The following is a 13,601-nucleotide window of genomic DNA, read 5'->3' on the forward strand; positions in this document are numbered from 1 at the left end:
CCTGGGCAGCGAAACTTCATCTCTACAATAAATCAAAAAATCAGCCGGGCATGGTAGCACGCGCCTGTAATTCCGGCTACTCGGAAGGCTGAGGTGGAAGGATCACCAGAGCCCAGTGGATCGAGGCTGCGGTAGCCGGGAGCGGCCACTGCACTCCAGTCTGGGCGACGGAGTGAAACTCCAACTCAAAAAAAAAAAAGATATTAAGGTGTCTGACCTCATGTTACGCACTTCTCTCCCCATGTGGTTGCATTCACCTAAAGTACACAATGGAGTTAATCTCCTAAACCAAGGGTTCTCAAAGTATGATCCCTGGGTCAGCACCATCATCATCACCTAAGCATTTGTTGGAAACAAATTCTCAGACCTACTAAGTTAAAAGAAATTCTAGGGATAGGGTCCAGCAATCTGTTTTAATAAAACCTTCCTGGTGATTCTGATGAATCACTGTTCTAGACCCTTAAAGGTATCTCAGGCTTTGCTTTATAAGAAACAAAGCTTAACGGTCTAAATTATTTTGACTTTTCTCAGTTATGCCTGAAGAACTAGACATCTTTGGGGCACAGCCATCTTTGGGGACTCTTTTAAAACTAACCATAAACTCCCATTTTCCTCTACCCACATAAGTCAATCACATGAAGTTGTACAAGTATGCCCACTGTGCAAAAGTATCCTGTCAAGGGGCAGGCATACAGGGACCACAACCCAGCCCATGTCCCCTAGTAAAGCCATGACCCTGGCCCAAGCTATGTTAGCCCAAAGAGGGCTTTTTTCTCATTTGTCATCCAAACAGAACACCTTTTCAAATTTGCACAAATTCACTACTCAAGTTCTATGTGCAAGCAGCAGCACTACATCAATGCACCAACCACTTGCCTACCTTAGCCAAGTAGCAAGGCACTACTGTGGGTTCTCAACAAATTTTTTTCAATATATTCTCTCCTAATGCAGTACCTCTATACAATATCGTAGCCAGGTGGTCACCATTCAATTTCTGAACCCTTCCAATGCTTTGCTATTTAGAGGTAGTAATTCACATGGTTAGGAAGTTTCTCCATTTCACAGAATCACTGTGAGGCTCACCTGATATACTAACACTCTAAGTGCCAAGTGCTAACTAACTTAAGGTACATCTTTATAATGCTGGGCTGAAATCTCCCTCACTATAATTGTCATCCACTGCTCCAAGTTCTTCCCTCCAAAGCATATCACAGTAAGTGCAATCTTTCTACCACAGAGTAGTGCTTCTTGCATTTGCAAGCAGCTGGAAGTATTCTCCAAGTTAAACCTAACCAGTTTTGACAACTGTTCCTCATATGTCAATTTCAAGATTTCTATTTGGTCATCCTCTTTTGGACACCATAAATTTGCTGATATCTCTCTTAAAATATGACCCACAAAATAAAAACAAATATTTTAATCCTTTATATCTCAGCTTCTGAAAACAACAGTTTTGACACACATAGATAAGAACAGGGCTACCACCTACCTTGATGAATACACAGCACTTCTGTTGTTGCAGCTAAAGGCTAGCTTTTTTAAGCTGTTATATTATACTATTGGATGTCAAACTTATGAATAAGTAAGTGTGAAAGTATCCTGAGTCCCTAAGAATATGTACGTGTATAAATGATTCACCAAAGTGCTAACCCTAGATAATAGTTATATTCTTTTTATGCTAGGTCTCCCTATCTTTTACTTTGTAAACTGCTTTTATTCTCCAAAGATAAATAAAAGCATATCCTAATAATCTCTTGTGTTCTGGCCTCACATTTCAGCCTAAAGAGAATTTTGAGTATTTATTCTATCAGTCAATATATCGACTGTCTCTGCCTATTACAAAATAACAGCGGACACCAATTCCTAAGTACATGAACCACAAGTTAAATAATAATTCCAAATATATGGATGTTTCTTTGATTTTTTTAATCTACTAGCAAAACTGTCAAACTTTATCACTTTTATAAAGTTAATCTGCTCACTGATTAAAGCAAGTGTGGCATTATTTAGCATCAGTTTGCAAAGAATTATGCATGTTACTCAAAATAACCAATCTAGATACTTATTTTCTGAAAAACTCACTTTACCTGGTTGATGAACAACTTTTCCAATTGTATGTTCTTCTTCTTCTTCCTCTTCCAAAATAAAGCCTCCTCCTGTGTCAATTATCTTTGGAGCTGCTTTTACATTAGCCATGCCTACAAAAAGTAAGTAAAAGTGGTCAACAATTGAACTAGGTAAGCCCATATGTTCCCTTGTGCATAAACAGGAAATTTCTTTAAGTTCAATATATCAAACAAGACAAAGATGTCCATGATTACCACTCCTATTCAACACTATACTAGGCCAGGAACTGTGGCTCAAGTCTGTAATTCCAGCACTTTGGGAGGCCAAGGCGAGAGGATTGCCTGAGCCCAGGGTTCGAGACCAGCCTGGGCAACTTGGTGAGCCCTCATCTCGACAATATATCAGAAAATAAGACAGGCTTGGTAGCACGAGCCTGCAGTTCCAGCTACTTGGAAGGCTGAGGCAGAAGGATCACCTTAATCCAGTAAGTCGGTGCTGGGGTAGCCGTGAGTGTGCTACTGCACTCCAGCCTGGGCAACAGAGTGAGACTCTGACTCAAAAAAAAAAAAAAATTATACTGAAGATCCCAGCTAGTACAATACAGCAAGAAAATTTTAAAAGTATAAAAGTTGAAAAGAAATAAGTAAAACAATATTTATTTACAGATGATGTGATTATACACATAAAATATCCACAAGAATCTACAATTAGAATTAAAACATAACAATGATCTAGGAAAAGATGTATAAAACCTCTAAAATGAAAACTACAATAAGAAAAATCACCCAAAAGATGCACAACTGACAGCAAAGAGAATTAAAAAGAAGTGTTTTGAAAAACAGTAAGAATGGGATACTATGAGAAAAGAACCTATGCATGGAAGAGTGAAATGAAGGATTAAAATAATAATAAATATATATGACTGTAAACATCTGTCTTTTAAAATACTGTTTGAATATATGACATTTTAATAAAATTATTTAAAAATTGTTTTTAAAAAAAGAAAAATCAGAGACAACCTAAATAAATGCTGAAATATACCATGTGTGGATTTTAAGCCTCAATGTTGTAAATTCATTTAAAGATTCAAAGTGATTGTGGTCAAACCCCCAGCAGTGGGGTGTGTGTGTGTGTGTGTTTATAAACTGATGGGTCGGGGAAGAGTTCTGACAGTCTGATTTTAACATATATATGTAAATAGACAAGAGAACCTAGACTAGCCAAGATAGTCCCAAAGAACAAAATTGGAGGATTTACACTACTAGATGTAAAGACTTATTATAAAACTTCAGACACTGAGATACTAGCACATAGATAAAGAGGCCAGTGGAACAGAAGAGAGCATCCTGAAATAGATCCACACATACTAGGCATCTAACTTATGACAAAGGCTCCATGGCTATTCAGTGGGAAAAGGAAAATCTTTTCAATAAGTGGTGCTGAGATTTATGTCAAAGGAGTCACTACAATACAGAAAGAGTCTTTTTCCAATAAACGAACTTTGGCCCTAACCTCATATACTATGTGAAAGGACATAACATAGATTTAATACAACCAATGAATAGCCATTTTAACATTGCCTAAATCTCATGTCTCTTCTAGTAGTTCACTTAACTTACCCTCTAATCACCAGCCAAGGACAGAACCGGTTTTCTCAGAGGCAGCTATTGATAGTTGCTTTACAACTCTCTCCCCAGCTTGTTACTAATTAGCTTTTCTATTTCAAGTATTTGCTTCTACCCACAAGACCTAGTTAACCTTCATAACCTATGTGACACAGACCCCCACCACCATGGAAGCAATCATGCAACTAACACACCCATCTGCCTGCTGTCCATTACCTGACGTCAATACCTGAGCTCACCTGCCCCTTCATGATAATGTGGAGCAGACCACCACCCAATCACCTTAATGACCTTCCCCCTTCAAAGGGAAGGATTAAAAGGACTCAACCATGAGCAGCCAGTCACCATTGCCTTACCAGACTCGTGCTCTCTGAGCTATATGGCCATGTATCCTGGTGTGGCCTCCTTCCCCGCCTTGGTGAGGTGAATCTCCTCTTTGTTTTCTCTCTCTCTCTCTCTCTCTCTCTCTCTCTCTCTCATTTACTTTCCAAATAAACTATATTTTCTAATCTAACTTCTGTGCAATTCTTTGCATCTTTCACGTGGCACTGATCACACACCAGACACCCACACCCCCAGAGGGCCTGGCCTAACAACATTCTGGAGGCCCCGCTGGAAATGTGACCTAACAATCTGTGTACACCAAAAAAACTTTAAATGGATTATAGTCTTGAATGTACAGGATAAAACAATACAACTTGTAGAAAAAAAAACACAGGAGAATAATTTCATGAACCTGAAATAGCCAAAAGTTTCTTAAATGGGACACAAAAAGTACTAAGAGAAAAAGTGCTAAACTGGACTTGATTAAAATTAAGAACTTCTATTCATTCACACATCATTATGAGAATAAAAAGGATGCAAACTGGGAGAAAATATCTGCAATATGATAGTCCCCCCTTATCTGCAGGGATTGTGTTCTAAGACCCTCAGTGGATGCCTTAAACCCTGTATAGTTCCGAACCATAAATATGTTTTTTCCATTTGATAACCCAGATGGCCACTAGATATCCAACCAAGTGGGTACAGTCACCATAAATGTCATATATATGCTGGACAAAGGGATGATTCAGATCCAGGGTGGCAATAGAGTCCTCTTAATATTTCATCTCACCACTTAGTGCTCAATCTAAAACTTATGAATTGTTTACTTCTGCAATTTTCCGTTTAATATTTTGGGCCACAGTTGACCAAAGGTAATTGAAACTGCAGAAAGTGAAACCATGGGTAAGGGGAGCTAGTGCCTGTGTATCTGACAAAGGACTCACATCCAGAATATATCATAAAATCCTATAAATCAGTAAAAGACAACTTTTAAAAATAGGCAAAAGAACTGAATAGGCACTTCACGAATGAGGAGACCCAAACGACCAATAAACACCTGAAAAGGTTCTCATCCTCATTCATGACTGGGAAAATACACCTTAAAGCCACAATGAAATTTCATTCCACTCACCAGAATGTCTACAATGAAAAAGACTGACAATACCAAATGGTGAGGATGTGGAGCAACCAAAATTCTCATACATTGCTTGTGAGATTGTAAATTGATATAATCATTGTTTGGCAATATCTGCCAAAGCTTAACATACACCTCCCCTATGACCCAGCAATCCCATCTCTAGGCATATACACCATAGAAATGAGTGCATATGGCCACCAAGAGATATACACAACAATGCTCACAAACGTTTTATTCATAATAGCCCCAAACTGTAAACAACCCAACTATCCATCAAAAGAGAAATGGAAAAACTGTGGAATACAAAAGAATCTATATAACATATAAATGAACAAACTACCAACACGCGCAACAAAATGCGTGAACCTCTCAAATACTGGGTTGAGCCAGACACTGTATGATTGACTCCGTTTACATTTAGTTCAAAAATAGATAATACTATTATTAGCCGGGCGTGGTAGTGCGTGCCTGTAGTTCCAGCTACTTGGAAGGCTGAGGCGGAAGGATCACCGGAGCCCAGCAGGTCGAGACTGCAGTGGCCGGGAGCGTGCCACTGCACTCCAGTCTGGGCAACAGAGTGAGACTCCAACTCCAAAAAAAAGATCATACTAATCACATGATCAGAATGGTAGTTAATTCTAAGAGTAACGAGTAGACAGTGACAAGGAAGGAGCAAAAGGAAAACGTCTAAGTTTCTGGAAATGTCTCTAACTTGATCACTATGACACTTATATGAGCTTTACATAGGTAAAATTCAGAAGAGTACATTTTACATAGCTACATATGTTATACCTCAATTTCTAAAAAAATACAAATTTGCCGGACTCGGTGGCTCAGCCTGTAATCCCGTGCCTTCGGGAGGCTGAGGTGAGTGGATTGCCTGAGCCCGCGGGTTCGAGACTCGCCTGGGCAGCGAGAACTCATCCCTATAATAAATCAAAAAAATCAGCTGGGCGTGGTAGCACATGCCTGTAATTCAAGCTACTTGGAAGGCTGAGGTGGAAGGATCGCCGGAGCCCAGCAGGTCGAGGCTGCGGTGGCCGGGAGCGGCCACTGCACTCCAGTCTGGGTGACAGAGTGAGACTCCAACTCAAAAAAAAAAATACAAATTTAACATGGATCATTCTGCTATAGTCACTCCCCTTCTCTAGTCTCAGTTTCTTCCTACCTTAAATGAAAGGTCATCTCATTAAAAGCTTGTTTCCACTGTTAACAGCAATTCTCACAATATACTATATTGTCTATTCATCTCTCTACATCCCTTCATTAGACTGAGTGACATTATCTCTAATTCAGATAAATAGTAAACATCCCATGAAGATCTACTGGATGGATAGAAATGATTGAATGCACCAGAATATATGATTTCATGAATAGGGTAGCAAAAGAATGGAAAGACCATAAGCACAATGAGAATGAACACGGAAAACTGGAGTAGTCAAGGCCGTGACTTGAGCCGGATCTGAACACAGCTAAATCATGCCCAAAACAAAGCCCAATTTCTCTCTGCTGCTATGCCTTGCTGCTTCCTCAGGACCTTAGCACCACGCTTGGCATTCTAAAAAGTTTTTTTCTGTATTTTTCATGGCATATGTCATAGCACGCAGAGAAAATGAAAATTGTATAGTACACTGAAATAAAAGTACTGCAGAGATAAAGACCCCAACTTCAACACAGTTCAGTTCTTGGGTAACTGCTTAAGAAATCTTACAGAATACTCATTCTACCCTGATTTCCATCTTTAGAAGTTTGATTTAATACCAGCTTTTGCTCTTTTTTGCACTTTCTGTTCCACAGCCTTCTGCAGTACAGAGCTAGAAATCATGAATATTAATCAGCGCACATGAACAACTTTGTCCTGACTCTAGAATGCCTCAAGTTGAGAAAAGAATAAAAGAAAATCACTATTTACTTTTTTAAAATAATCTTTTTCACCAGAAGATCCTCACACCTCGGATGAAAACCATTATAAAGCAGAAAGGATGAGACCAGGACCATGAAAAGCAACTAGAGTTTGCAGTTTAGGTGTCAGTATGAATAACAAGACAGGCAGCGTACCAAATTCCTCCCTCTCCCTACTTCGGGCTGATAAGAGGGAGTAGGTGATAACACCGCTCTAAACTCTACTCAACTACTCACACAGTATAGGGCAGAGCTTTAGGACCACACGTACTTCATGTTACAGAGACAGTCCTGAAGAACTGCCTGTCAACCAAACTATATGTTAAGTACTCTGGGAAAGATTATTATTTGACCCCAGTAATATCTATAAAAGAATAATTTGCAATAAGAGATCAGCCCTTAATTTACTTCCACCAACAAATATGTTGTTAAGCATCTACTTTTTGCCAAGAAATCGTATAGATCACATGTCCAAGGACGCAGACTCATGGAATCTACGTATTAGAAGGAATCTTAGGGGTTTGCCATCCAGTCCCTTCATCTGATAGTTGAATCTCCTCTAATTCCATGTCAGCTAGGGTTCTCCCAGTCTATTTGAGCGCTTCTAATCATGGGCAGTTCCCTAGAAGCAATTCATTCCACTTTTGGTACTCCCAATTGTTGAAAGTTCTTCCCTAACAATCACCAAAAACCGCCCCCCTTTCCTCAGCTAGTCCTAGATACATAGGCCAGAACCAAGAACTAGCCTGAGTCTTCTTTCCGGGAGAGCTGAGTCCCGGACAGGAACCTCCTGCGGGGGCGGCCGCATCCCCAAGCGAAAAGCCGAAGCTCGACAGCCAAGGCGCAGAGAGAAAAGACCGGAACTGGGAGCCAGGAGACCTGGGTTCTACCACGGAATCGATCCGTGGTCGGGAATCTGCGCGCAGGGTGAGCGGACTTGACGCGACGCCCGGGACGAGCCTATCTGGGAAGCAGGGAGGCGGGGAGAGGAAAGAGGCGAGCGCCGCCAGGGCCCAAACCTCCAGTGGCCGCAGCCGCCGTCGCTGGGTAGGGCCGCGCCGCCAGCCGGGCCTGGCGCAGCATCAGCGCCCGCTGCCGCTTCCTCTCGATGCTCGCCCGCACCGAGGCAGGCAGCTCCGCAGGTTGTTCCGGAGCCGCGGGCTCCAGTGAAGCCGCCTCGGCCGCTGCCATCTCCAACCTCCTCCGAAAACCTAGGTTCCAGCCTCGCGCACGCGCACTGGGTGCCTAAGTGTGCCCACGGCCCAGCCGCGTCACCAGCACCGCCCTTGCGCTCCCCTCCCAGGGCAGTCTCAGGGAGCGAGAGCGCCTGCGCAGTTAAGGGGACGGGGCTGGGAGGGTAGGGCGGTGGGGGGGAGAGTGAGGGGCGATGGGTGGAGTCTGGGCATGCGCAGAAACCAGGACGACCTACCGACCTGCTTGCAACCTGTGAGAAAGGTCGTTGCTCAAGCTGTTTTTCGAGAGGAAGATTAGACGTGCTAGCACATAGAAGACTTCAGAATATGATAACAGCTTATAGTAGCAATGCCAATAACAGAGATCAATAGGTAGCTAGGGCCTAGGGGGCAGAGCCTTAGATTTGAAATGAAAAGACCTGAGTTTAAACTCTCACTTACTTGCTGTGTGACTTCAGACAAATGCAGCACCTGCTCCAAGGCTGGTTTGCTTGAGATTGGTCATCTTTTCTAGGAAATATTCCTTAAGTGTGGATGAGCTGCTGCCAGGTATACAGTGGGTTTGATTTGGGACAACTATCCTGACTTCCCACAGTTGTGGCAAGTGGAACAAAAGAAACATTGTATACTTTTCAAAAGATGCACACTTTGTTACAAGTAAAACAATTGAAATCAGAAAATATTAAGTTCTCATTTCTATATACACCATTTAGGACTGGTTTTCAGAATGACCACCTGACACACTAACGTTTCCCACTAATATTCAATGGTTAGTTTAAGAAGCACAACCCAGTAGTTCTAATCTATGGTATATGTAGACATATGTGTGTATGTATATGTGGGGGGGGGGGCGTGTGTGTGTATGCAGAACCTTGTATAAAGCAGATATATTCTGAGATCTTCCTGTTGAACTGGAGATAGAAATCTCTAGCCATCCTCATCTTCTTTCTCCTTGGAGCCCTATCCATTGATCTTGTCTAAGTGAAAATATCTCAGACTTTGCAGCAATTTGGATGGATTCAGAGTCTATAATACTCAGTGTTCTATCACAGAAGCAAAGAACTGAGTACCTCATGTTCTCACTCATAAGCGGACCTTGACATCATAATTCTATAAGAAAGGGATTGGCAGTAGCAAGGAACGGCCAGGGGAAGGGGAGGTGGCACATAACATCAAGAGTTCCTGATCTCAAACTAGGTGAAGTGAGGATCAAAAGGAGGCCTCAACTTTACCTGTACGATGACCACTTGTATACCTAATCCTGAATGATACCCCACATCTTTAAAATATAAATAAATAAAAAGAAAATATCTCTAACTCCCTAACACTAAAAGCACAAAGCAATACAAGAAAAAAAAATAGATAAACTGGACTTCATCAAAATTAAAAACTTTTCTGCATCAAAGAACACTACCAAGAAAGTGAAAAAATTCACAGAATGGGAGGAAATATTTGCAAAGCAGATATCTGGTGAGGGTCTAATAGTCAGAATATAACAAACACTGTCAACAACAAAAGGACAAACAACCCAATTTGAAAATGAGCAAAGGACTTAAATAGACATTTTCTCACAAAAGGCATACAGATGACCAACAAGCACATAAGAAGTTACTCATTATTAGTTATAAGGAAAATGCAAGTCAAAGGCACAGTGAGATACCACCTCATACCTACCAGGATGTCTAGAATTTAAAAAGAAAAAAAGGGAAAATAATAAGCGTTTACAAGGATGTAGAAAAACCTCATACATTGTTGGTAGGAATGTAAAATAGTGCAGCTGCTGAGGAAAAGAGTTTGACTGTTCCTCAAAACATTAAGCATAGAATTGCCATAGGAGTAGCAATTCCACTCATGGAATTCCCAAAAGAACTAAAAACAGATGTTCAAACAAAAACAAAAATTGCACACAAATGGTCACAGCAGCACTTTTCACAATAATTAAAAACTGGAAACTACCCAAATGCCCATCAACTAATGAATGGATAAACAAAATATAATATGTCCATACAAAAGAATATCATTCAACAATAAAAAAGAATGAAATACCAATACATGCTACAACATGAATGGACATTGAAAGAAGTGAAAGAAGCGAGACACAAAAGGCCACATATTGTATGATTCCATTTATATGAAGCATTTACAATAAGCAATCCCATAGTGACAGAAAGCGGATTAGTGGTTGCCACGGGCTGAAGGGAGAGAATGGGGAGTGCTTAATAGATACAGGATTTCCTTTTGAAGTAATGAAAATGTTCTGGAACAAGATAGTGGTGATCATTGCACAACATTGTGAATGCACAGCATGCCATTAATGTTAAATCTTATTTTATGTGTATTGTAGCGTAATGAAAAAAAAGTCCTCAAATTCCTACTTGGCCCAGGTAGATAAGGAAGTTAATGAACTTAGCTAGGTGTGGAACTGAGGCAAACTGGAGCATGGAGGTCTCTCTTAAAGGGTGCTACTACACAACTTCACCTAGTCATTGCAGAGACAGAATCTGCCTCTGTTTTTGCCAGATTGTCCAATATTTCAAGAAAAGCAAATATCAAAAAAAAAATTTTTTTTTTTTGAGTTGGAGTCTCACTCCATTGCCCAGGCTGGAGTGCAGAGGCACACTCATAGCCACTCCAGTGTCGATCTCTTAGGCTCTGGCAATCTTTCCACATGAGCCTTCCAAGTAGCCAGAACTACAGGAGCATGCTACCATGCCCGGCTAATTTTTTGAATCTTATTTTATTGTAGATACGAGGTCTCGAACCCACAAGCTCAGGCAGTCCAATTGCCTCAGCCTCCCTAAGTGCTGGGATTACAGACTAAGCCACTGAGCCCGGCCAAAAATCAAATTTCAATACACATACAAATCTCCAGGAATGTGCATTTCTTTCTTTTTTTTTTTTATTGAGATGGAGTCTCACTCTGTCACTCACGGCCACCACAACCTCCACCTGCTGGGCTCAGGCGATCCTTCGCTTCAGCTTTCCAAGTAGCTGAAACCACAGGTGCGCACCACCACACTCGGTTAATTTTTTTATTTATTGCAGAGATGAGGTCTCACCAAATTGCCCAGACTGGTCTTGAACCCCAGAACTCAGGCAATTCTCTCTTCTCGGCCTTCCAAAGTGCTAGAATTACAGGCTTGAGCCACCGCACCCAGCCTAATGTGCATTTCTAATAAGCACCCTGGTGGCACTACAGCGCCATAGAACTCACTTTGCATAGTAAGGGTTCAGATCACAGGTTCTCAACTTTGCTGAATATGGGCAGCACATGGAGAGTCTTTAAAACACCTATGCTGCTGGGCTCGGTGGCTCAGCCTGTAATCCCACGCCTTTGGGAGGCTGAGGTGAGTGGATTGCCCGAGCCCGCAGGTTTGAGACCCACCCGGGCAACTTGACGAGATCGCATCTCTACAATAAATCAAAAATTAGCCGGGCATGTTAGCGCGTGCCTGTAGTTCCAGCTACTTGGAAGGCTGAGGCAGAAGGATCACCGGAGCCCAGCAGGCGAGGCTGCGGTGACCGAGAGCGGCCACTGCACTCCAGTCTGGGTGACAGAGTGAGACTCCAATTCAAAAAAACAACAACAAAAAAAGCCAAACAAAAAAACACCTATGCTTAGGCCCCACCCCCAGAGAGTCAGATGTCATAGGTCAGACTTGAGATCTAAGCATCAAGATTTTGTAAAGCCTGGGTCCCCAACCCCCAGAAAATTCTAATGGGAAAACTTCAAGAACCCAGCACACTGGATGACCTCTGTGGGCTATGCAGCTCTCAGAGTCTCTGAGACTGTGAAATATCTCCAGAGAACAAAGTAACAGTTTTTCCCCAAGTAGACTTTAGAGGATTATTAGTCCCCAGACCTCCTCCCCAACAAAGCGTTCCAAGCCTGAATGTTGGAGGATATGACCCACAGCTCAGATACTGTACAGGCCTTGGTACTTTGTAACTCTTGGCAACCTGTGGTCTTCATTTGCGGGTAACTCCCTCTCTTTTGGCGTACTGACCTTTGTTAACACGTTTCCTGTAACTGAGTCTGAATTGTCAGCTGACACCTCCACCAAGGTAAAGCGAGACTTCTTTAGAGAAGCGAAGAGTGCGTGCATCCCACAAGGTGACAGAGGCTGTAGGGCTCATCCAGGGCAAAGCAAATGAGTCATTTTGGTAGGGACACAAAAGGAAAACAGGCAGGGAAAATAGACATGGGATGTGTTCCTGCCTCTCCCCACTCGGTCTCGGGGAAAACCTATGACAACATCTGTCATTCTGCTTCATACCTCTCTTATCTCGCTGACTGTGATTCTGGCTAAAAGAGAGGTGCTTACCGACGCACAGAAAGCCCTAACCGACATCTTAAAAAAGAGCAGGCAGATGAGAATGGAAACCAGGAAGGGGAACGAGGAACTTGGCAGGCGTCTTGACAGGACCTCCTCTCTAAGTGCCTTACTGGGGTTACTCATGCCTGAGATGTCAGGGTGTGGATGTTTTTGTTTCTATTATCTAGTAAATAGTACCTGTGTGTGGCTTTCTTTTTTATTTTCAATTCCCCCCCTGATTCCCTAGGGCTTTACCCCTCTATTGTGTTCATTCACTTGAAACATCATTGGCGTCAATTTACAACAGGGGAACATCTGTGGGAAGGAACACACCAAGGGGGAAAGTCTTTCTGGGACAAGGACACAGGAACATAGAAATTAGCCTGATCCTGTTGCCTTAGGCTGGATTGATTTAGTAATCCAGGAAAAGCAGTCTCTTTCTGCTACGATCAACCAGGCACACCCTCCCTCTGAAGAAATTCAGATTTCAACCTCCCCGAACCGAAAGATAAAGGGATTGAGGCAAAAACATCACAGTGGAGCTTGGATCAACAAGATGTATGTGCACAGAGATTTAGAAAACGTGTTGAGGACTCACAAGAATGATCTTTCCAAAAACTGTAAAGAGTGGGAGAGGTCCCAATGATCCAACTAAAAACAGAGCCTAGGAAAAATGAATGTCAGCTTTGGACACCAAACTCCTCCATCACTCACCGATCAGCAAGGGAGGTCTTCTCCACTCTGCATCCTCCACATCCTGAATAGGACCTAGAGGAACTTTATTCTCATTGCCTCTTCCAGGAAGCCTGCTCCGACTTCCTCCTCCGGCTGCCTCTGAACCCCCTATGTTGGTGTTACAGCACTTAGCACACCCAAAGTGATACTCACCTGTCATCCTCACTAGATGGTCGGATCCTTGAGAGCTAAGACCATCTGATGCATCCCAATATCTCCAGGGCCTAGCATAGTATCTGGCAAAGAGTAGCTGCTCAACAAGTGTTTGCAGAATTAAATAAATTAAATGAGCAATACTGAA

General features: G+C 42.2%; 1 protein-coding gene across 2 annotated transcripts in view; it reads right to left on the bottom strand.

The window, feature by feature from the left end:
* XPA (XPA, DNA damage recognition and repair factor) overlaps positions 1-8,352 on the bottom strand; it is a 23,884-nt gene extending 15,532 nt beyond the window's left edge. For both annotated transcript variants that reach the window (XM_008056214.1, XM_021711426.1), the window contains exons 1-2: positions 8,076-8,352; positions 2,088-2,198 (exon numbers count right to left, since the gene is read on the bottom strand). In XM_008056214.1, coding sequence (XP_008054405.1) covers positions 2,088-2,198; positions 8,076-8,247 — 283 coding nt within the window. In that variant the 5' untranslated portion in view covers positions 8,248-8,352. The remainder of the gene's footprint in view (positions 1-2,087; positions 2,199-8,075) is intronic.
* Between the last annotated feature and the right edge of the window lie 5,249 nt (positions 8,353-13,601).

The sequence above is a fragment of the Carlito syrichta genome, unplaced genomic scaffold, assembly GCF_000164805.1.
Source record: "Carlito syrichta isolate Samal-C Ts95f unplaced genomic scaffold, Tarsius_syrichta-2.0.1 Scaffold302277, whole genome shotgun sequence".
Classification (NCBI taxonomy): domain Eukaryota; kingdom Metazoa; phylum Chordata; class Mammalia; order Primates; family Tarsiidae; genus Carlito; species Carlito syrichta.